This window comes from Eleutherodactylus coqui, chromosome 6 (genome assembly GCF_035609145.1).
Source record: "Eleutherodactylus coqui strain aEleCoq1 chromosome 6, aEleCoq1.hap1, whole genome shotgun sequence".
NCBI classification, from domain to species: domain Eukaryota; kingdom Metazoa; phylum Chordata; class Amphibia; order Anura; family Eleutherodactylidae; genus Eleutherodactylus; species Eleutherodactylus coqui.
In genome coordinates this window covers 3,146,960-3,171,910 of record NC_089842.1, presented here as the reverse complement: position 1 = coordinate 3,171,910, position 24,951 = coordinate 3,146,960, and the positions used below count along the sequence as shown (strand labels likewise).

The following is a 24,951-nucleotide window of genomic DNA, read 5'->3' as shown; positions in this document are numbered from 1 at the left end:
CACTCCGCAGCAAGTGCCGGTGGCACGGGTATTATCAGCGCCTGCATGCTGAGGAGCTCCAGTACTGCAGGCAGGGGGCACTGTAACAGTTTGTACTGCGGTGGGCCGGCTGCCTGCAGGGGGCTCTGTAACAACTTGTACTGCGGTGGGCTGGCTGCCTGCAGGGGGCTCTGCAACAGTTTGTACTGCGGTGGGCCGGCTGCCTGCAGGGGGCTCTGCAACAGCTTGTACTTGGGTGGGCCGGCTGCAGGCAGGGGGCTCTGTAACAGCTTGTACTGTGGTGGGGCGGCTGCAGGCAGGGGGCTCTGTAACAGCTTGTACTGCGGTGGGCCGGCTGCAACCAGGGGGCACTGTAGCAGCTTGTACTGCGGTGGGCCGGCTGCCTGCTGGGGGCTCTGCAACAGCTTGTACAGTGGTGGGCCGGCTGACTGCAGGGGGTTCTGTAACAGCTTGTACAGTGGTGGGCCGGCTGCAGCCAGGGGGCACTGTAGCAGCTTGTACTGCGGTGGGCCGGCTGACTGCAGGGGGCTCTGTAACAGCTTGTACTGTGGTGGGACGGCTGCAGGCAGGGTGCTCTGTAACAGCTTGTACTGTGGTGGGCTGGCTGCCTGCAGGGGGCTCTGTAACAGCTTGTACTGTGCTGTGCCGGCTGCCTGCAGGGGGCTGTGTAGCAACTTGTACTGGGGTGGGCTGGCTGCAGCCAGGGGGATCTGTAACAGCTTGTACTGGGGTGGGCTGGCTGCCTGCAGGGGGCTCTGTAACAGCTTGTACTGTGGTGGGCCGGCTGCAGCCAGGGGGCTCTGTAACAGCTTGTACTGGGGTGGGCCGGCTGCAGGTGGGGGCTCTGTAACAGCTTGTACTGTGGTGGGCCGGCTGCCTGCAGGGGGCTCTGTAACAGCTTGTACTGGGGTGGGCCGGCTGCAGGTGGGGGCTCTGTAACAGCTTGTACTGTGGTGGGCCGGCTGCCTGCAGGGGGCTCTGTAACAGCTTGCACTGCGGTGGGCCGGCTGCCAGCAGGGGGCTCTGTAACAGCTTGTACTGTGGTGGGCCGGCTGCAGCCAGGGGGCTCTGTAACAGCTTGTACTGTGGTGGGCCGGCTGCAGCCAGGGGGATCTGTAACAGCTTGTACTGTGGTGGGCCGGCTGCAGGCAGGGGGCTCTGTAACAGCTTGTACTGGGGTGGGCCGGCTGCCTGCAGGGGGCTCTGTAACAGCTTGTATTGCGGTGGGCCGGCTGCAGGCAGGGGATCTGTAACAGCTTGTATTGCGGTGGGCCGGCTGCAGGCAGGGGATCTGTAACAGCTTGTACTGGGGTGGGCCGGCTGCAGGTGGGGGCTCTGTATCAGCTTGCACTGCGGTGGGCCGGCTGCCAGCAGGGGGCTCTGTAACAGCTTGTACTGTGGTGGGCCGGCTGCAGCCAGGGGGCTCTGTAACAGCTTGTACTGTGGTGGGCCGGCTGCCTGCAGGGGGCTCTGTATCAGCTTGCACTGCGGTGGGCCGGCTGCCAGCAGGGGGCTCTGTCACAGCTTGTACTGTGGTGGGCCGGCTGCCAGCAGGGGGCTCTGTAACAGCTTGTACTGTGGTGGGCCGGCTGCAGGCACGGGCTCTGTAACAGCTTGTACTGGGGTGGGCCGGCTGCAGGTGGGGGCTCTGTAACAGCTTGTACTGTGGTGGGCCGGCTGCCTGCAGGGGGCTCTGTAACAGCTTGCACTGCGGTGGGCCGGCTGCCAGCAGGGGGCTCTGTAACAGCTTGTACTGTGGTGGACCGGCTGCCTGCAGGGGGCTCTGTTACAGCTTGTACTGTGGTGGGCCGGCTGCCTGCAGGGTGCTCTGTAACAGCTTGTACTGGGGTGGGCCGGCTGCAGGCAGGGGGCTCAGTAACAGCTTGTATTGCGGTGGGCCGGCTGCAGGCAGGGGATCTGTAACAGCTTGTACTGGGGTGGGCCGGCTGCAGGCAGGGGGCTCAGTAACAGCTTGTATTGCGGTGGGCCGGCTGCAGGCAGGGGGCTCAGTAACAGCTTGTATTGCGGTGGGCCGGCTGCCTGCAGGGGGCTCTGTAAAAGCTTGTACTGTGGAGGGCCGGTTGCAGGCAGGGGGCTCTGTAACAGCTTGTACTGTGGTGGGCCAGGTGCCTGCAGGGGGCTCTGTAAGAGCTTGTACTGCGGTGGTCCGGCTGCAGGCAGCGGGCTCTGTAACAGCTTGTACTGCGGTGGGTCGGCTGCAGGCAGGGGGCTCTGTAACAGTTTGTACTGTGGTGGGCCGGCTGCAGGCAGGGGGCACTGTAACAGCTTGTACTGCGGTGGTCCGGCTGCAGGCAGGGGGGTCTGTAACAGCTTGTACTGCGGTGGGCCGGCTGCCTGCAGGGGGCTCTGCAACAGCTTGTACAGTGGTGGGCCGGCTGCAGGCAGGGGGCTCTGTAACAGCTTGTACTGCGGTGGGCCGGCTACCTGCAGGGGGCTCTGTAACAGCTTGTACTGCGGTGGGCCGGCTGCCTGCAGGGGGCTCTGTAACAGCTTGTACTGCGGTGGGCCGGGTGCCTGCAGGGTGCTCTGTAACAGCTTGTACTGCGGTGGGCCGGCTGCCTGCAGGGGGCTCTGTAACAGTTTGTACTGGGGTGGGCCGGCTGCAGGCAGGGGCTCTGTAACAGCTTGCACTGTGGTGGGCCGGGTGCCTGCAGGGGGCTCTGTAACAGTTTGTACTGCGGTGGGCCGGCTGCAGGCAGGGGGCTGTGTAACAGCTTGTACTGCGGTGGGCCGGGTGCCTGCAGGGGGCTCTGTAACAGCTTGTACAGTGGTGGGCCGGCTGCCTGCAGGGGGCTCTGTAACAGTTTGTACTGCGGTGGGCCGGGTGCCTGCAGGGGGCTCTGTAACAGCTTGTACTGTGGTGGGCCGGGTGCCTGCAGGGGGCTCTGTAACAGCTTGTACTGTGGTGGGCCGGCTGCAGGCAGGGGGCTCTGTAACAGCTTGTACTGCGGTGGGCCGGCTACCTGCAGGGGGCTCTGTAACAGTCTGTACTGCAGTGGGCCGGCTGCAGGCAGAGGATCTGTAACAGCTTGTACTGCGGTGGGCCGGCTGCAGGCAGGGGGCTCTGTAACAGCTTGTACTGCGGTGGGCCGGCTGCAGGCAGGGGATCTGTAACAGCTTGTACTGCGGTGGGCCGGGTGCCTGCAGGCGGCTGTGTAGCAACTTGTAGTCATTGTTTTGGCTTCTCCATGACGACCACAGAACTTTGTGCACTGACTTCAACTGCCAAGTGGTGGGGACAGGTCGCTGCGGTCACACAGTGCAGCTGTACAATGTGGTCCTGGACTGAAGTCCTGTCCTGGAATGTGGTGAGTCACCCCAAGAGCTGACACTCGCTTCCGCTTGTATTTGCAGCCTGTTTTCTCTACAAGTAAGGGGGGGGCTGCAGTTGGGTTCCCGGCGTCGGTGTATTTGAGGTGCAGATGGGTCCCCTGTGTGTCTGGCACTGGTCACACATAGTGGCCCCTGTGCTTTGTAGTTAGGGCCGCGCTGCAGAATGTAACAATGGACGTTTACATGCAGGGTTGTTGTGAGGCCGCCTGCACATAAAGGGTTTACATGGTGGGACCCGCGGTCGGCGTCCGCGCACATACCGCTCGTAGCACGTTATGGAGAAGCGCTTCTCCCTGCACTCACGGAAGCTCATTGCGATTTCTGCGAGCAGAGGAAAAAATCGCAGGATGCTGTACTTTTGCGCGGTGTCCACAGGGACGGCTTCCATTGAAGACCTTGTGGATTGATGGCGGGTACCAGGGTCATCGCCTGGTGACGGCGCGGGGAAAAGGAACATTTTAAAAAAATCCATACTGCGCTTGACCACCGGCGTCTCTCTGCAGCCATCCGCTGCGCGGGGAAAGAAGATGAACGACCGATACGCGGGGTCGCCGGCTACCACTGTGGGCTCCCGCATGTGGCATCCAACCCGTTTGTGTGCAGGCCGCCTTAGTCAGGTTTTTTGGTGTTTGTGGAATAGATGCTGATTGTGTAGCACCTGGGCTGTCCGGGAGGGCCGCCATCGCTGCTAGTCTTTAATTTACGTTTAGCATTTGTGTCGGGGAAAGCTTCTGAGGTATCATATCGGGTGAACCCAGACCCCCGTAGTAAAATGACACACTTAGATATTTACCGCGGCCGCTGGCATCCAGCGCTGCTGCCACGCTTGTTGTTACAGGTGATCGCTGCAGCATAGTGGCGCTCAGGCTGTGGGCTCTGGTGCCAGAAGAGCGAGTGCAGATGCTGCAGCGTAGAGGGGTTCCTCGGCACCTCCTTAACCCCTTAGTTACTGTTTTGGCCCGGGGGGGCTGGAGGGGTTTTGAGAAGTTTTCATTTCCACTTTTAAAGGCCAGATCTTCCGCACGCCGCCGCGGCCGCAGGAGGGGCGCTGGTTGTGCGGCGCGGCAGTCCTTACTGATACCAGCAATTAGCTGCATGTAATGAATCTTTTATTATTTTTGGGGGAGGCAGGAAGAGAATATTTCATATCTGCCATTCGTTGCTTGTTGCTGTTTAGCGCGTTTCGGGTTCACGTGGCTTTTTATAAATCCCTTTTATGGCGGGTTTTTTTTTTTTTTAGACAAGATGCACTTTGGTTCCGTTTTGTTTTTACGAAGCGTTTGCCGTAACAGAATGTTTCCACAGCGGGGGATAAGACTTCCTGAAATTCCTTGCTGCGGAATTACTAATCGTGTGCGGAGCCACCCTGAGGAAGGTGGTGCGGCGCGGCCCGCTCTGCAGCCTCACCGGGGGGGGTCTTCTGCTCAGCAGCCCTCTGCCTCCTCTTTGGCTGCCTGTCCACGGCCGAGCTTGCATTGCGTTCCCCGCGTTGCTATGCAGAGTGCTTCCCCCCTGTGTCCACGAGCGGAGAAGACGTGAATCATTGCAATTCCCCACTCACGGCCGGCAAATCGCAGCATGCGATAGGCTGACCGTCGGAGATCCGTCTGCCGGCTCCCGTGGTGGTGATCTGCTCCCGTGGACAGGCGGCCTTCCTCCTCATCTCTTCTTTCTCTCTCGTCCACATTTTGCATTTTACCGTTTCCTGAAGATAGAAATGACCGCCGACGTTTCCCTGCAGCCCGGGGGATTTCCTCAGTCGCTTCATTGCTGTAAATCTAGAACTTTCTTCACTTCTATTGCTGTGTGACTTTATGACAATGTTTTTAGCTGTAGGTTTTGGGACCTGCGTGTCAGTTATCCCCCATGTGGTTGCAGCTACTCCACCCCTTCACAACCACTGATGCTGCATTCACGTTGCTGCAGCCTGGGCTCCATGCAGCAGCGGCCCCCATCATCCCCAACAGGTAGAACACCCAAAACAGGCTGTCTGGATGCCGTCACTGAGACCTGATTGGTTCCAGTTCCAATGATGTCACCACTGACAGCCAATCACAATGCTTCCAACTGCCGCGGGGTGTCAGCGCTGTGAACATGTTACTGTCAGTGTGAGATCGGAGGAGTATATGTAAAACACACGAGCTCCGCATTAACCCCTTCCATTACCGTCACCTCTATTATGTAGATAGTGCCGGTGATTGTATGATGTCGGGTTACTAGAAATAGCTTACATCTATAGGGATGTGTTCACACCAGCAGATGTCAGTGCAGATTCTGCCACAGATCTGATCTCACATCTATAGGGATGTGTTCACACCAGCGGATGTCAGTGCAGATTCTGCCACAGATCTGATCTCACATCTATAGGGATGTGTTCACACCAGCGGATGTCAGTGCAGATTCTGCCACAGATCTGATCTCACATCTATAGGGATGTGTTCACACCAGCGGATGTCAGTGCAGATTCTGCCACAGATCTGATCTCACATCTATAGGGATGTGTTCACACCAGCGGATGTCAGTGCAGATTCTGCCACAGATCTGATCTCACATCTATAGGGATGTGTTCACACCAGCAGATGTCAGTGCAGATTCTGCCACAGATCTGATCTCACATCTATAGGGATGTGTTCACACCAGCGGATGTCAGTGCAGATTCTGCCACAGATCTGATCTCACATCTATAGGGATGTGTTCACACCAGCGGATGTCAGTGCAGATTCTGCCACAGATCTGATCTCACATCTATAGGGATGTGTTCACACCAGCGGATGTCAGTGCAGATTCTGCCACAGATCGGATCTCACATCTATAGGGATGTGTTCACACCAGCGGATGTCAGTGCAGATTCTGCCACAGATCGGATCTCACATCTATAGGGATGTGTTCACACCAGCAGATGTCAGTGCAGATTCTGCCACAGATCAGATCTCACATCTATAGGGATGTGTTCACACCAGCGGATGTCAGTGCAGATTCTGCCACAGATCCGATCTCACATCTATAGGGATGTGTTCACACCAGCAGATGTCAGTGCAGATTCTGCCACAGATCTGATCTCGCATCTATAGGGATGTGTTCACACCAGCGGATGTCAGTGCAGATTCTGCCACAGATCTGATCTCACATCTATAGGGATGTGTTCACACCAGCGGATGTCAGTGCAGATTCTGCCACAGATCTGATCTCGCATCTATAGGGATGTGTTCACACCAGCAGATGTCAGTGCAGATTCTGCCACAGATCTGAAATCGCATCTATAGGGATGTGTTCACACCAGCGGATGTCAGTGCAGATTCTGCCACAGATCCGATCTCACATCTATAGGGATGTGTTCACACCAGCGGATGTCAGTGCAGATTCTGCCACAGATCTGATCTCGCATCTATAGGGATGTGTTCACACCAGCGGATGTCAGTGCAGATTCTGCCACAGATCTGATCTCACATCTATAGGGATGTGTTCACACCAGCGGATGTCAGTGCAGATTCTGCCACAGATCGGATCTCACATCTATAGGGATGTGTTCACACCAGCAGATGTCAGTGCAGATTCTGCCACAGATCAGATCTCACATCTATAGGGATGTGTTCACACCAGCGGATGTCAGTGCAGATTCTGCCACAGATCCGATCTCACATCTATAGGGATGTGTTCACACCAGCAGATGTCAGTGCAGATTCTGCCACAGATCCGATCTCACATCTATAGGGATGTGTTCACACCAGCAGATGTCAGTGCAGATTCTGCCACAGATCTGATCTCGCATCTATAGGGATGTGTTCACACCAGCGGATGTCAGTGCAGATTCTGCCACAGATCTGATCTCACATCTATAGGGATGTGTTCACACCAGCGGATGTCAGTGCAGATTCTGCCACAGATCTGATCTCGCATCTATAGGGATGTGTTCACACCAGCAGATGTCAGTGCAGATTCTGCCACAGATCTGAAATCGCATCTATAGGGATGTGTTCACACCAGCGGATGTCAGTGCAGATTCTGCCACAGATCCGATCTCACATCTATAGGGATGTGTTCACACCAGCGGATGTCAGTGCAGATTCTGCCACAGATCCGATCTCGCATCTATAGGGATGTGTTCACACCAGCGGATGTCAGTGCAGATTCTGCCACAGATCCGATCTCGCATCTATAGGGATGTGTTCACACCAGCGGATGTCAGTGCAGATTCTGCCACAGATCTGATCTCGCATCTATAGGGATGTGTTCACACCAGCGGATGTCAGTGCAGATTCTGCCACAGATCTGATCTCGCATCTATAGGGATGTGTTCACACCAGCGGATGTCAGTGCAGATTCTGCCACAGATCTGATCTCACATCTATAGGGATGTGTTCACACCAGCGGATGTCAGTGCAGATTCTGCCACAGATCTGATCTCACATCTATAGGGATGTGTTCACACCAGCGGATGTCAGTGCAGATTCTGCCACAGATCTGATCTCACATCTATAGGGATGTGTTCACACCAGCGGATGTCAGTGCAGATTCTGCCACAGATCTGATCTCACATCTATAGGGATGTGTTCACACCAGCGGATGTCAGTGCAGATTCTGCCACAGATCTGATCTCACATCTATAGGGATGTGTTCACACCAGCGGATGTCAGTGCAGATTCTGCCGCAGATCTGATCTCACATCTATAGGGATGTGTTCACACCAGCGGATGTCAGTGCAGATTCTGCCACAGATCTGATCTCACATCTATAGGGATGTGTTCACACCAGCGGATGTCAGTGCAGATTCTGCCACAGATCTGATCTCACATCTATAGGGATGTGTTCACACCAGCGGATGTCAGTGCAGATTCTGCCACAGATCTGATCTCACATCTATAGGGATGTGTTCACACCAGCGGATGTCAGTGCAGATTCTGCCACAGATCTGATCTCACATCTATAGGGATGTGTTCACACCAGCGGATGTCAGTGCAGATTCTGCCACAGATCTGATCTCACATCTATAGGGATGTGTTCACACCAGCGGATGTCAGTGCAGATTCTGCCACAGATCTGATCTCACATCTATAGGGATGTGTTCACACCAGCGGATGTCAGTGCAGATTCTGCCACAGATCTGATCTCACATCTATAGGGATGTGTTCACACCAGCGGATGTCAGTGCAGATTCTGCCACAGATCTGATCTCACATCTATAGGGATGTGTTCACACCAGCGGATGTCAGTGCAGATTCTGCCACAGATCTGATCTCACATCTATAGGGATGTGTTCACACCAGCGGATGTCAGTGCAGATTCTGCCACAGATCTGATCTCACATCTATAGGGATGTGTTCACACCAGCGGATGTCAGTGCAGATTCTGCCACAGATCTGATCTCACATCTATAGGGATGTGTTCACACCAGCGGATGTCAGTGCAGATTCTGCCACAGATCTGATCTCACATCTATAGGGATGTGTTCACACCAGCGGATGTCAGTGCAGATTCTGCCACAGATCGGATCTCACATCTATAGGGATGTGTTCACACCAGCGGATGTCAGTGCAGATTCTGCCACAGATCGGATCTCACATCTATAGGGATGTGTTCACACCAGCGGATGTCAGTGCAGATTCTGCCACAGATCTGATCTCACATCTATAGGGATGTGTTCACACCAGCGGATGTCAGTGCAGATTCTGCCACAGATCTGATCTCACATCTATAGGGATGTGTTCACACCAGCGGATGTCAGTGCAGATTCTGCCACAGATCTGATCTCACATCTATAGGGATGTGTTCACACCAGCGGATGTCAGTGCAGATTCTGCCACAGATCTGATCTCACATCTATAGGGATGTGTTCACACCAGCGGATGTCAGTGCAGATTCTGCCACAGATCTGATCTCACATCTATAGGGATGTGTTCACACCAGCGGATGTCAGTGCAGATTCTGCCACAGATCTGATCTCGCATCTATAGGGATGTGTTCACACCAGCGGATGTCAGTGCAGATTCTGCCACAGATCTGATCTCGCATCTATAGGGATGTGTTCACACCAGCGGATGTCAGTGCAGATTCTGCCACAGATCTGATCTCACATCTATAGGGATGTGTTCACACCAGCGGATGTCAGTGCAGATTCTGCCACAGATCTGATCTCACATCTATAGGGATGTGTTCACACCAGCGGATGTCAGTGCAGATTCTGCCACAGATCTGATCTCACATCTATAGGGATGTGTTCACACCAGCGGATGTCAGTGCAGATTCTGCCACAGATCTGATCTCACATCTATAGGGATGTGTTCACACCAGCGGATGTCAGTGCAGATTCTGATCTCACATATAGGTGGGATATGTATTGCGGATAAATGTCAAAATACGCATCAAACCCGCAGCGGCGGGGAAAGCGGAACTTGATGTGTATTTTCAGCTGCGGAAGCTTGGCACCATCTCTGCTACATGTGAGCGAACCGCGAGATTAATGCATTCCATAAACTAGTTATTACATCCCAGGAAGCGGGGAATACGGAGCGCCATACAGGAAAGGGGAACCTAGATGTAAGACGTGACCTAAACGAGGAGATCCGGACGTGATGATCATTGGTGCAGGCAGGGGTTTGTATCTTCAGGTTGTCACAAAAGTAGCAAAAATGACAAATTTTAAACATTTTCTTCAACTTTGACAGTTTATATAAATACACGTAAATCACATCGTCTACGTCTACCACAACGTGCGACAAGCGGCCGCGGTCAGGGTGAGTCGGACGTGTAGAGCCTTTTCCGGGTTATTCTCTGTTAGCGACACACGGGAGACTTCTAAGATTTGGCCTGGTCATTAGGGCACGGACAGGTCTGGTCCTGAAGGGGTTAACCGTTTCTACCTGCGAGCGGCGGAGCGTTTGCCCTTTGGCGCCGTCTGTAACCTGGCTGTCCTTGTTCTTCCAGGAATCGGAGATGGAGCCGCCTTGTGGACGGAGTTACATGCAGGTGCTGTGCGAGAAGTACAGTCCGGAGAACTTCCCCTACCGCAGGGGTCCCGGGGCCGGAGTGCACGTCCCCCCAGGGCCGCAGGTCTCGCCCATGAAAGGTAACAGTCGTCTCTGTAACAATGGCGCACATTCTCTGTAGGGGCTCCTTCACATGAGCTAGTTGTGTTGTCCTACAGGATAGGGAATGATCTGATCGGCGCGGGTGCGATTGCGGAGTGCGTGGAGCGGCGGGCACGTATGGGACTGCCGGAGACCGTGGGGTCCAAGTGCCCAGCTGTCTCAGCGATCCCACTGACATGAATGGTAGCGTGCCGCAGATACTGCCACGTCGTGTGTTCGACAGGTGCCATCGGTGCCACACTCGGCACCTCCATTCATCCCACCATTTCTGGGGTGCCCTGCTGCACTTAACCTGAAGGAAACAGGCAAGCGCTGCACTCAGTCCCACTTTTGTGTTTTTTCGTTGCCTCTTTTTTATGTTCTGCCCCTCAGAGGCTTCTGAAATCAATCAGAAAATGGCATCTTAGAAGCCAAGCGAGTGCAGAAACACCAGCCGGCCACTAGGTGGCAGAAATGTACAGTAAACCTTATCAAAGGAAAGTTCTTACAGCAGAACTGATGGCGGTATACGTCGCCATAAGTAAAGGCGCTGAACAGAGTGGCGCTTGAGCGTGCGAGGAGACGTTCACAGTCCGGGGAAACTTACTTAGAACAGCGTCTTATAAGAATACCCAGAGAGGCGCCAACCTCCTAATGACCTTGGCGCCTGTCTTGCTGCTCCATGCACCATACCTGCGCCAGCTGCTGCGGATGCCAGCTATAACGCACCTTCTGGCGTAAGTTATAGTAAATCCGATGTTAGGTCACGCCCCTTTTTTATTAAGCCAGCCCACTTTTAGAACCGTGGCAGTAGGGGGGGGCACAATAGGCACACGTTTTTGAGTAAGCGGGAGCAAAAGTTTGTGGCTTTTCTTGCAGCAGAAAGTCATAAATGTGTTTGTGTTCTGCTGCGATGGGAGTGACGGAGACGGCCGAGTCCGGCGCTCACCGCTGTCCATCAGCCTCGTAGATGCAATAAGGAGCAGCCGGTCCGTACTTGCATCGCTCCGATCAGCCTCCTCCTTGCTGTGCCCATGTGACTGGACGGGACTCCAGAAGCCATGTTCCAGTGATCGGTGGGCTGTGAGTGGTCAGACGTTTATCGCCTCTCCTCCCCGTTGTGGGACGGCCCCCTCCCCCACTTTTCCCCGTGACCTCGCGCTGTCATGTAATAGTGTTGTTTTGCAGAACTGTTTGCATGGGGCTGATCTAGCGGCTGCGTTCTGCGGACTGACGCGGTTGTCCGCATGTTCTGTGTTGCAGATCGTCTGAACCTTCCGAGTATCCTGGTGCTGAACAGCTGCGGCATCAGCCACGCCGGAGACGAGAGCGAGATCGCGGCCTTCTGTTCCCACGTGTCTGAACTGGACCTGTCTGGTAACAAGCTTGGCGACTGGCAGGAAGTAAGCGGACAATGACGTTCACTCGCGGTCGGCCGACAAGTGAGCCTGCGGCTGCCTGTTGACTGATCCGCTCTTTAGCGCTGCTGTAAAGTCATCCTTGTTGGCAGCACATCTTCCCGCGTAAACAGGGACGCGTATATAGGGGGCAAACTGTCACGACTCACCAGCCGTCACAGTCTTGTGGCATAACGGCCACGACACGGAACAGTCCGGAATCACAATGTCCGCTACATGATGAGGCTTTTGGCACGGGCGTCATGTCGCTGCAGCAGTTACCTTTTGGCATCGTATGTCTAATATTCCTCAGGGTCCCAGTCATTGCAGAGGGTTCCTTGGGAGTCATATGTTGAAGATTTCTTAAGTGTTTTATGTTTCCTGGCCAATCAAGAATAATGGACGTTTATATGCTCCCATCCAACTCTTGTAGAGTGCCCATTGTTTACCAGATTCTCCTGGCTCCACCCTCTTGTCAGATAAGTGTCTTCATATTGGGCTGTTGTATCTGCTGCTGTGTCAGTAGGGACTACTATCTGTTAATTGGCATTCCCGGTTTCTATCTAGGGACCGTGTAGATGGCACAGGTTCGGGACGTAGGGCCGTCCTTATCAGAATGATCGCCCTGCTGTAGGCAGGGGCTTTCCTGTATTAGTGTGGTAGGGCTACATTTCGCCCATTCTGACAAGGGTGACTCCACCCCGAACCTGGACCCTAATCGCCCTATTATTCCCTAATATCAGAAGATGGGGAAGAGGGTTAAGGAAGAGAGAGGGAGGGGGGTTGGAGAAGTGTAGATACCCCACAGCATCCAAAATATCACCAATGGGACCTGAAAGCTCAAAACAATCCCCAATAATGTTTGATCTCTTCCATCGATGGCGCTAAAGAGGGTCTTTATTAGTTTTATCCATCCATTTCACGCCACCAATCACAAGGGCTCGTCGGGGATGAGCGACTAGAAATGTCAGTAATTAAGCAATATCCAGGATCACGTCTATCATTCTTATAGCAGTTCTGTACAAACAGCAGATATCAGAGATCCATCAGTCCATAACAAGATCCCATCCTTTATCTACTCCGTATAGCAGATGGCAGATAACTGCGGGATATAAGCTGACGCCGCCCTCTTGATACGTCCCCCAACCACATCCCCCCTGTGCGCCCGTTCTGTTCCCTTCTCTCTGTTTGGTCCCAGTCTCCCCTTCTCTCATCGAATCACTTCTATTACCTGAGATGTGAAGGACCTTCCGGATGCTTCCACCACCTATGGTTGGCCATGCTTTTATCCCCCTTATTTTCTATGTTCCCTATATGTGTCCACGTACACATATATACCACCGCTTGTGTCCGACAATTCGCAGTATCTGTCCGTATCGCTCTTCCCTGCAGTAATACAGATCTGATATTACTATATCTACCTGCTTCAGGTCTCTCCCAGCCACATATCTGAGCTTTGTGAAGTGCAACCAAGATGTCCCCCAATCTATACCTCCTCCATACGTGATCACTGGTGAGCAGATGGTGGTCTCTTATGTCTGTGGGCCAGAATCCATTAATTAGTTCTCCAATCTCTCGCTGTGAGTTTCCAGTGACCCCAGGCTGTGCATCCTGCTGACTCCTGACCAGGGCTTTAATTAGGTCCGCCCTGTCCCAGTGCAACGTACATCCCTCTGTTAGTATACTTATACGCCACTTATCATATAATGAATGGCCTCATCACATGTAACTCGCTGAAGGACCTGTGAGGACGGTTGGAGTTGGTCAAGGTATTGAAGGACCTGTGAGGACGTCACCGTCATGTTCTAGGGGCGGAGCTCAGAGCTCCAGTGATTCAGCTGCTTCTTGAGACGAAGGACCAGTGATGACGTCAGCGTCCTGTGATCAGGGGCGGGGCATGTAACTCAGTCACTCACGGACAAGTGGTCATTAGTACTTAGATTTGGGTACCCGTCTCCCTCATCGGAGTCCGGTCTAAACGCTTAGAGAGGGACAGTTTCTCGACATTCTGAGATCTTGTCCCTTGGAGACTCCCCATTTGCGGGACCTTGGGGGGGTGGAGGAAGTGATGGCCGGGGAGCTGAGGGGGTGGAGGAAGCGATGGCCGGGGAGCTGAGGGAGTGGAGGAAGTGATGGCCGGGGAGCTGAGGGGGTGGAGGAAGTGATGGCTGGGGAGCTGAGGGGGTGGAGAAAGCGATGGCTGGAGAGCTGAGGGGGTGGAGGAAGCGATGGCCGGGGAGCTGAGGGGGTGGAGGAAGCGATGGCCTGGGAGCTGAGGGGGTGGAGGAAGCGATGGCTGGGGAGCTGAGGGGGTGGAGGAAGCGATGGCTGGGGAGCTGAGGGGGTGGAGGAAGCGATGGCTGGGGAGCTGAGGGGGTGGAGGAAGCGATGGCTGGGGAGCTGAGGGGGTGGAGGAAGCGATGGCTGGGGAGCTGAGGGGGTGGAGGAAGCGATGGCTGGGGAGCTGAGGGGGTGGAGGAAGCGATGGCTGGGGAGCTGAGGGGGTGGAGGAAGCGATGGCTGGGGAGCTGAGGGGGTGGAGGAAGCGATGGCTGGGGAGCTGAGGGGGTGGAGGAAGCGATGGCTGGGGAGCTGAGGGGGTGGAGGAAGCGATGGCCGGGGAGCTGAGGGGGTGGAGGAAGTGATGGCTGGAGAGCTGAGGGGGTGGAGGAAGCGATGGCCGGGGAGCTGAGGGGGTGGAGGAAGCGATGGCCGGGGAGCTGAGGGGGTGGAGGAAGCGATGGCCTGGGAGCTGAGGGGGTGGAGGAAGCGATGGCCGGGGAGCTGAGGGGGTGGAGGAAGCGATGGCCGGGGAGCTGAGGGGGTGGAGGAAGCGATGGCTGGGGAGCTGAGGGGGTGGAGGAAGCGATGGCTGGGGAGCTGAGGGGGTGGAGGAAGCGATGGCTGGGGAGCTGAGGGGGTGGAGGAAGCGATGGCTGAGGAGCTGAGGGGGTGGAGGAAGCGATGGCTGGGGAGCTGAGGGGGTGGAGGAAGCGATGGCTGGGGAGCTGAGGGGGTGGAGGAAGCGATGGCTGGGGAGCTGAGGGGGTGGAGGAAGCGATGGCTGGGGAGCTGAGGGGGTGGAGGAAGCGATGGCTGGGGAGCTGAGGGGGTGGAGGAAGCGATGGCTGGGGAGCTGAGGGGGTGGAGGAAGCGATGGCTGGGGAGCTGAGGGGGTGGAGGAAGCGATGGCTGGGGAGCTGAGGGGGTGGAGGAAGCGATGGCTGGGGAGCTGAGGGGGTGGAGGAAGCGATGGCTGGGGAGTTGAAGGGGTGGAGGAAGCGATGGCTGGGGAGCTGAGGGGGTGGAGGAAGCGATGGCCGGGGAGCTGAGGGGGTGGAGGAAGTGATGGCCGGGGAGCTGAGGGGGTGGAGGAAGTGATGGCCGGGGAGCTGAGGGGGTGGAGGAAGCGATGGCCGGGGAGCTGAGGGGGTGGAGGAAGCGATGGCCGGGGAGCTGAGGGGGTGGAGGAAGCGATGGGAGCTGAGATCCTCCTGCTGGACTGACTGTTTCCTGTTTCTCGAAGGTCAGTAAGATCGTGTCCAACGTGCCTCAGCTGCAGTTTCTGAACCTGAGCTCCAACCCGCTGCACGCGTCCGTCCTGGAGAGGGAATGTGCCGCCACCTTCTCCGGTATCCGTAAGCTGGTCCTCAACAACTGTAAAGTGTCCTGGGAGACGGTCCACACGCTGCTGCTGGAGCTGCCGGAGTAAGTAGGGAGTCGCGGTATGGGGCATCCTTGGTGTCGGACCAATAGAGCGCAGCCCAAATGTAGCCCAAGCCAGAGCCACACAGCGCCATGGGTAATGGCGGAGGGAGGGGGGGGGAGGGGCGGCCACACTCCAGCGGGTTGTAGTCACTGGCAGGGCAGCTTGTAACGCAGGTAGATGAGCTCAGAATAGACAGATTCCTCCCGTGATGCAGACAGGCCCCGGCCGTCTCGCGATTGGATCTTTCCAGTACGGTTGTTTTGCCCGTGACCCCGGAGTGCGGCATAAAGTCACATGACAAGTTTTCCGCGGATCAGTTTCAGTGTGAATCCACATTAGATGGAAGATCCAGCGATCGGAGCGACTTCCAGCGAGGTCGGTCATCAATGCCAACCGTGGGGGGAGTGTCTCCTGGAGAGAGTATTTTGAGAAAACATCCAGCGAAAGAGGATCCTGCGGACGGAAACAACTCATCAGTGAAAGGGGTCGGAGGAGGATGTCAGGAATCGTTCTGACCAACAGGCTGCACAGTCAGCTGAATACAACGCTGGAGCTCCAACTAACGTGTCCGAACGCACAACTCGCCGTTCCTCCGCACGGATGGTATAACAGCGGGCAACCAGTTCCAGCGCCATTGTGTCTAAGAGAAACAGAAAGACTCCAGCGGGCAAAAGAGCGCAAAACTTGTATCACTGAGCAGCGGAGAAACATCCCCTGGTCAGATGGAGCCAGATTTATGTGGTGATGGGAGGGCAGAATTTGGCACAAGCAGCATGAATCGCTGCCCCCTTCCTCCCAGCTGGTGACAGTGCAGTAATAGCGGGGAAGGTTATTTTGGCGCAGGGTCCTGTGATATCAGTGGATGGACGCCATAATGAATTGCTGCAGATCTGAAGGTCCTCCCTTTTCCCTATAAGCGCAGTGTAATAATCATATTGTCCTATTTTCAATATAAATGCAGTGTAATCCAGTTGTATCGTCCATTTTTACTGTATGAGCGCAGTGTAATAGTCATATCACTCATACGGGAAACAGGACACAGTGTAATACAGTCATATCGTCCCGTATGAGCGAAGGGTAATACAGTCGTATCGTCCTGTTTACCGTATGAGCGCAGTGTAATACAGTCGTATTGTTTCGTTCCCCGTATGAGCGCAGTGTAATAGCCCATATCGCCCCTATTTACGGTATGAGCGCAGTGTAATAGCCCATATCACCCCTATTTACGGTATGAGCGCAGTGTAATAGCCCATATCACCCCTATTTACGGTATGAGCGCAGTGTAATAGCCCATATCACCCCTATTTACGGTATGAGCGCAGTGTAATAGCCCATATCGCCCCTATTTACGGTATGAGCGCAGTGTAATAGCCCATATCGCCCCTATTTACAGTATGAGCGCAGTGTAATAGCCCATATCACCCTGTTTCCCGTATGAGCGCAGTGTAATAGCCCATATCGCCCCTATTTACGGTATGAGCGCAGTGTAATAGCCCATATCGCCCCTATTTACGGTATGAGCGCAGTATAATACAGTCGTATCGCCCTGCTTCCTGTATGAGCGCAGTGTAATAGCTCATATCGCCCCTATTTACGGTATGAGCGCAGTGTAATAGCTCATATCGCCCCTATTTACGGTATGAGCGCAGTGTAATAGCCCATATTGCCCCTATTTACGGTATGAGCGCAGTGTAATAGCCCATATTGCCCCTATTTACAGTATGAGCGCAGTGTAATAGCCCATATTGCCCCTATTTACGGTATGAGCGCAGTGTAATAGCCCATATTGCCCCTATTTACAGTATGAGCGCAGTGTAATAGCCCATATTGCCCCTATTTACGGTATGAGCGCAGTGTAATAGCCCATATTGCCCCTATTTACGGTATGAGCGCAGTGTAATAGCTCATATCGCCCCTATTTACGGTATGAGCGCAGTGTAATAGCTCATATCGCCCCTATTTACGGTATGAGCGCAGTGTAATAGCTCATATCGCCCCTATTTACGGTATGAGCGCAGTGTAATAGCCCATATTGCCCCTATTTACGGTATGAGCGCAGTGTAATAGCCCATATTGCCCCTATTTACAGTATGAGCGCAGTGTAATAGCCCATATTGCCCCTATTTACGGTATGAGCGCAGTGTAATAGCCCATATTGCCCCTATTTACAGTATGAGCGCAGTGTAATAGCCCATATTGCCCCTATTTACGGTATGAGCGCAGTGTAATAGCCCATATTGCCCCTATTTACGGTATGAGCGCAGTGTAATAGCCCATATCGCCCCTGTTTACGGTATGAGCGCAGTATAATACAGTCGTATCGCCCTGCTTCCTGTATGAGCGCAGTGTAATAGCTCATATCGCCCCTATTTACGGTATGAGCGCAGTGTAATAGCCCATATCACCCTGTTTCCCGTATGAGCGCAGTGTAATAGCCCATATCGCCCCTATTTACAGTATGAGCGCAGTGTAATAGCCCATATCGCCCCTATTTACGGTATGAGCGCAGTGTAATAGCCCATATCGCCCCTATTTACGGTATGAGCGCAGTGTAATAGCCCATATCGCCCCTATTTACGGTATGAGCGCAGTGTAATAGCCCATATCGCCCCTATTTACGGTATGAGCGCAGTGTAATAGCTCATATCGCCCCTGTTTACGGTATGAGCGCAGTGTAACCCCGTTATTTCATCTTGCAGCCTGGAGGAGCTCTTCCTGTGCCTTAATGACTATGACACCATCGTTAGTTCTCCGGTTTGTTTTCGCTCCCTGAAGCTCCTTCATATCACGGACAATAACCTGCAGGACTGGTCGGATGTCTGTAAGCTGGGCACCATGTTTCCGTGTCTCCACACCCTCGTCCTCGCAAATAACAACATTTTGGCCATTGAGGATTTGGACGGATCGCTCTCCCGGCTGTTTCCAAATCTGCGCTCAATAAGCCTTCATAAATCAGGTGAGGCGCTCTACACGGGTGGAGCGGTGGTGGAGCTGGGGGTCGGGCCCTCTACACGGGTGGAGCGGTGGTGGTGCGGGGGTCGGGCCCTCTACACGGGTGGGGCGGTGGTGGTCCGGGGGTCGGGCCCTCTACACGGGTGGGGCGGTGGTGGTGCGGGGGTCGGGCCCTCTACACGGGTGGGGCGGTGGTGGTGCGGGGGTCGGGCCCTCTACACGGGTGGGGGGTGGAGCGGTGGTGGTGCGGGGGTCGGGCCCTCTACACGGGTGGGGCGGTGGTGGTGCGGGGGTCGGGCCCTCTACACGGGTGGGGCGGTGGTGGTGCGGGGGTCGGGCCATCTACACGGGTGAGGGGTGGAGCGGTGGTGGTGCGGGGGTCGGGCCCTCTACACGGGTGGGGGGTGGGGCGGTGGTGGTGCGGGGGTCGGGCCCTCTACACGGGTGGGGCGGTGGTGGTGCGGGGGTCGGGCCCTCTACACGGGTGGGGCGGTGGTGGTGTGGGGGGTCGGGCCCTCTACACGGGTGGGGGGTGGAGCCCTCTACACGGGTGGGGCGGTGGTGGTGCGGGGGTCGGGCCCTCTACACTGGTGGGGGGTGGAGCCCTCTACACGGGTGGGGCGGTGGTGGTGCGGGGGGCCGGGCCCTCTACACGGGTGGGGCGGTGGTGGTGCGGGGGGCCGGGCCCTCTACACGGGTGGGGCAGTGGTGGTGCGGGGGTCGGGCCCTCTACACGGGTGGGGGGTGGAGCCCTCTACACGGGTGCAGCGGTGGTGGTGCGGGGGCTCGGGCCCTCTACACGGGTGGAGCGGTGGTGGAGCTGGAGCTCGGGCCCTCTACACGGGTGAGGGGTGGAGCGGTGGTGGTGCGGGGGTCGGGCCCTCTACACGGCTGGGGCGGTGGTGGTGCGGGGGTCGGGCCCGCTACACGGGTGGGGGGTGGGGCGGTGGTGGTGCTGGGGGGGGTCGGGCCCTCTACACGGGTGGGGGGTGGAGCGGTGGTGGTGCGGGGGTCGGGCCCTCTACACGGGTGGGGCGGTGGTGGTGTGGGGGGTCGGGCCCTCTACACGGGTGGGGGGTGGAGCCCTCTACACGGGTGGGGCGGTGGTGGTGCGGGGGGTCGGGCCCTCTACACGGGTGGGGCGGTGGTGGTGCGGGGGTCGGGCCCTCTACACGGGTGGGGGGTGGAGCCCTCTACACGGGTGGGGCGGTGGTGGTGCGGGGGTCGGGCCCTCTACACGGGTGAGGGGTGGGGCGGTGGTGGTGCTGGGGGGGGTCGGGCCCTCTACACGGGTGGGGCGGTGGTGGTGTGAGGGGTCGGGCCCTCTACACGGGTGGGGGGTGGAGCCCTCTACACGGGTGGGGCGGTGGTGGTGCGGGGGGTCGGGCCCTCTACACGGGTGGGGCGGTGGTGGTGCGGGGGTCGGGCCCTCTACACGGGTGGGGGGTGGAGCCCTCTACACGGGTGGGGCGGGGGTCGGGCCCTCTACACGGGTGGGGCGGTGGTGGTGCGGGGGTCGGGCCCTCTACACGGGTGAGGGGTGGGGCGGTGGTGGTGCTGGGGGGGGGTCGGGCCCTCTACACGGGTGGGGGGTGGAGCGGTGGTGGTGCGGGGGTCGGGCCCTCTACACGGGTGGGGCGGTGGTGGTGTGGGGGGTCGGGCCCTCTACACGGGTGGGGGGTGGAGCCCTCTACACGGGTGGGGCGGTGGTGGTGCGGGGGGTCGGGCCCTCTACACGGGTGGGGCGGTGGTGGTGCGGGGGTCGGGCCCTCTACACGGGTGGGGGGTGGAGCCCTCTACACGGGTGGGGCGGTGGTGGTGCGGGGGTCGGGCCCTCTACACGGGTGGGGCGGTGGTGGTGCGGGGGTCGGGCCCTCTACACGGGTGAGGGGTGGGGCGGTGGTGCTGCTGGGGGGGGGGGTCGGGCCCTCTACACGGGTGGGGGGTGGAGCCCTCTACACGGGTGGGGCGGTGGTGGTGCGGGGGGTCGGGTCCTCTACACGGGTGGGGCGGTGGTGGTGCGGGGGTCGGGCCCTCTACACGGGTGGGGGGTGGAGCCCTCTACACGGGTGGGGCGGTGGTGGTGCGGGGGTCGGGCCCTCTACACGGGTGGGGCGGTGGTGGTGCGGGGGTCGGGCCCTCTACACGGGTGAGGGGTGGGGCGGTGGTGCTGCTGGGGGGGGGGGGTCGGGCCCTCTATACGGGTGGGGGGTGGAGCGGTGGTGGTGCGGGGGTCGGGCCCTCTACACGGGTGGGGCGGTGGTGTTGCGGGGGGTCGGGCCCTCTACACGGGTGGGGCGGTGGTGGTGCGGGGGGTCAGGCCATCTACCCGGTTGGTGGTGCCCTTCTGGGGCGTCTTGTTGTCTACCATCAGATGGGGACATTAATGAGTGTATCTTCTCTTTCACCATAATGTGCTTCAGAGTATCAGCACTAGGGGGCAGCGCGAGGACTGTATTAGAGCGGTGGTTACGGCTTCAGCTAATGTTACGCATCTTGTAATGAGACGTTTTACAATTTTGCAATGTTCTTTCTGTATCAATTCCTCATGATTTCCAAGATCTCTGCTTGCAGTCATCTCACAGGAGCCTGAAGGGTACGTTTACGCAGTCGTTGTTCCACGTGGTCTCTTTCCACTGCGTATCAGTGGGTAATAAAATACCCCATTTAATTGCACTGGAGGCACAATGTAAGCAAATTTGATGTGGACCTAAAGCCCCAGAGATGGGGAGGGGGGATTATGTCACCGGGTGCCCTTGTTTTTCCCCATGCTGCAGCGGATCCACTTTTCTTGGGGTCTAATTTCATTTTTCGAACATGGCTGGTCAGGTGAACCGCATCGGCCAATGAGCAGCCCGCAGTGTCTTAGACAACCAATGCACCCTCGGGGTTTAATGAGCTCCAGGCAGCAACCATGTTGGAAAACTGGATCACGGGAAAAAGAACGGCAACAGGTAATAAAACTCCTCCGTCTGGACAAAGTTTTGTTCCGGGATCGGAATTGCTACATGTGTGACTTTATCCAGGCTTCTCCCAACAGCGTCTTGGTTGGATTGGAAAAGCATACGCACTTGTCAGAAATGTACGACCCCCCCCCCCCCCACCCCCAGCCACAAACTACATGGAAAGGAAATCTAAAAGTGACCTCATCCCTTTAAATGAACACTAACTTTTCACACAAGTTCTGCTCCTCTGACCGCCTCCGTGTGCCATCAGTTTTGTAACAGGCTGGCATTAAAAAAGTGTTTGTGCATTGCCACCAAAAATCCTGTTTGAAGTGCCCAACACTAGGGGGCTCCCTTCCAGCACTGACTGTAACTACTTGCAACAGAGGGGCGGGCATTCAGAGGCTGCCTGGCAGCTGATTGGAGCAACATGAGAAGTGTGAGAGGAAGTTCCACCCAGTACCGTACTGGCAGAATGACTGATTAGGACACCCCCCACCTGTAAGTAGACAATATATTATATAGTCCTAGGTATAATACATAATGGTAGAGATCTCTGTACTGACCCCTGGTGTAATATACATAGTTATTAGAGCGCCCCCTTGTTACAGTCCTGGGTATAATAGATGATGGGAGAGATCTCTGTACTGACCCCTGGTGTAATATACATAGTTATTAGCGCACCCCCTTGTTACAGTCCTGGGTATAATAGATAATGGAAGTGATCTCTGTACTGACCCCTGATATATCTATACATAGTTATTAGAGCGCCCCCTTGTTACAGTCCTGGGTGTAATAGATGATGGGAGAGATCTCTGTACTGACCCCTGATCTATCTATACATAGTTATTAGAGAGCCCCCTTGTTACAGTCCTGCATATAATAGATGATGGAGAGATCTCTGTACTGACCCCGGATATATTATACATAGTTATTAGAGCGCCCCCTTGTTACAGTCCTGGGTATAATAGATAATGGAGAGATCTCTGTACTGACCCCTGATATATCCATACATAGTTATTAGAGCACCCCCGTGTTACAGTCCTGGGTATAATAGATGATGGGAGAGATCTCTGTACTGACCCCTGATATATCTATACATAGTTATTAGAGCACCCCCTTGTTACAGTCCTGGGTATAATAGATGATGGGAGAGATCTCTGTACTGACCCCTGATATATCTATACATAGTTATTAGGTCGCCCCCTTGTTACAGTCCTGGGTATAATAGATGATGGGAGAGATCTCTGTACTGACCTCTGATATATTATACATAGTTATTAGAGCGCCCCCTTGTTACAGTCCTGGTATAATAGATGATGGGAGAGATCTCTGTACTGACCCCTGATATATTATACATAGTTATTAGAGCGCCTCCTTTTTACAGTCCTTGGTATAAATGAACTGATGATGGGAGAGATCTCTGTACTATCCCCTGATATATCTATACATAGTTATTAGAGCGCCACCTTGTTACAGTCCTGGGTATAATAGATGATGGAGAGATCTCTGTACTGACCCCTGATATATCTATACATAGTTATTAGAGTGCCCCTTGTTACAGTTCTGGGTATAATAGATGATGGAAGAGATCTCTGTACTGACCCCTGATATATCTATACATAGTTATTAGAGTGCCCCCTTGTTACAGTCCTGGGTATAATAGATGATGGGGGAGATCTCTGTACTGACCCCGGATATATTATACATAGTTATTCGAGCGCCCCCTTGTTACACTCCTGGGTATAATAGATGATGGAAGAGATCTCTGTACTGAACCCTGATATATCTATACATAGTTATTAGAGCGCCCCCTTCTTACAGTCCTGGGTATAATAGATGATGGGAGAGATCTCTGTTTTCGGACCCCTGATATATTATACATAGTTATTAGAGCGCCCCCTTGTTACAGTCCTGGGTATAATAGATGATGGGAGAGATCTCTGTACTGACCCCTGATATATCTATACATAGTTATTAGAGCGCCCCCTTGTTACAGTCCTGGGTATAATAGATGATGGGAGAGATCTCTATACTGACCCCTGATATATTATACATAGTTATTAGAGTGCCCCCTTGTTACAGTCCTGGGTATAATAGATGATGGGAGAGATCTCTGTACTGACCCTGATATATTATACATAGTTATTAGAGTGCCCCCTTGTTACAGTCCTGGGTATAATAGATGATGGGAGAGATCTGTTATATTATACATAGTTATTAGAGCGCCCCCTTGTTACAGTCCTGGGTGTAATAGATGATGGGAGAGATCTCTGTACTGACCCCTGATATATCTATACATAGTTATTAGAGCGCCCCCTTGTTACAGTCCTTGGTATAATAGATGATGGGAGAGATCTCTGTACTGACCCCTGATATATTATACATAGTTATTAGAGCGCCCCCTTGTTACAGTCCTGGGTGTAATAGATGATTGGAGAATCTCTGTACTGAACCCTGATATATCTATACATAGTTATTAGCGCACCCCCTTGTTACAGTCCTGGATATAATAGATGATGGAGAGATCTCTGTACTGACCCCGGATATATTATAAATAGTTATTAGAGCGCCTCCTTGTTACAGTCCTGGGTATAATAGATGATGGGAGAGATCTCTGTACTGACCCCTGGTGTAATATACATAGTTATTAGCACATCCCCTTGTTACAGTCCTGGGTATAATAGATGATGGCAGAGATCTCTATACTGAGCGGTGATATATTATACATAGTTATTAGAGCACCCCCTTTGGTACAGCCATGGGTATAATAGGTGATGGGAGAGATCTCTGTACTGACTACTAATATATGTATACATCGTTATTAGAGCGCCCCCTTGTTACAGTCCTGGGTATAATAGATGATGGAGAGATTACTGTACTGTCCCCTGATATATCTATACATAGTTATTAGAGCGCCCCCTTGTTACAGTCCTGGGTATAATAGATGATGGAGAGATCTCTGTACTGTCCCCTGATATATCTATACATAGTTATTAGAGCGCCCCCTTGTTACAGTCTTGGGTATAATAGATGATGGGAGAGATCTCTGTACTGACCCCTGATATATCTATACATAGTTATTAGAGCGCCCCCTTGTTACAGTCCTGGGTATAATAGATGATGGAAGAGATCTCTATTCTGACCCCTGATATATCTGTACATAGTTATTAGAGCGCCCCCTTGTTACAGTCCTGGGTATAATAGATGATGGTAGAGATCTCTGTATTGACCCCTGATATATTATACATAGTTATTAGAGCGCCCCCTTCTTACAGTCCTGGGTATAATAGATGATGGGAGAGATCTCTGTACTGACCCCTGATATACATAGTTATTAGAGCGCCCCTTGTTACAGTCTTGGGTATTATAGATGATGGGAGAGATCTCTGTACTGACCCCGGATATATCTATATATAGTTATTAGAGCGCCCCCTTGTTACAGTCCTGGGTATAATAGATGATGGGAGAGATCTCTGTACTGACCCTGATATATCTATACATAGTTATTAGAGCGCCCCCTTGTTACA

The 24,951-nt window shown here is 54.6% G+C and overlaps 1 protein-coding gene across 4 annotated transcripts in view; it reads left to right on the top strand.

Moving 5' to 3' along the window:
* Nucleotides 1–24,951, top strand: part of TBCEL (tubulin folding cofactor E like) — a 65,693-nt gene that overhangs the window by 21,167 nt on the left and 19,575 nt on the right. For 3 of the 4 annotated variants that reach the window (XM_066606074.1, XM_066606076.1, XM_066606075.1), the window contains 4 exons: nucleotides 10,276–10,417; nucleotides 11,682–11,821; nucleotides 15,342–15,523; nucleotides 18,224–18,480. In XM_066606074.1, the coding sequence (XP_066462171.1) occupies nucleotides 10,276–10,417; nucleotides 11,682–11,821; nucleotides 15,342–15,523; nucleotides 18,224–18,480 (721 nt within the window). Of the gene's footprint in view, nucleotides 1–3,243; nucleotides 3,330–10,275; nucleotides 10,418–11,681; nucleotides 11,822–15,341; nucleotides 15,524–18,223; nucleotides 18,481–24,951 lie in introns of those variants that run through there. The other variant, XM_066606073.1, reaches the window with a different exon arrangement.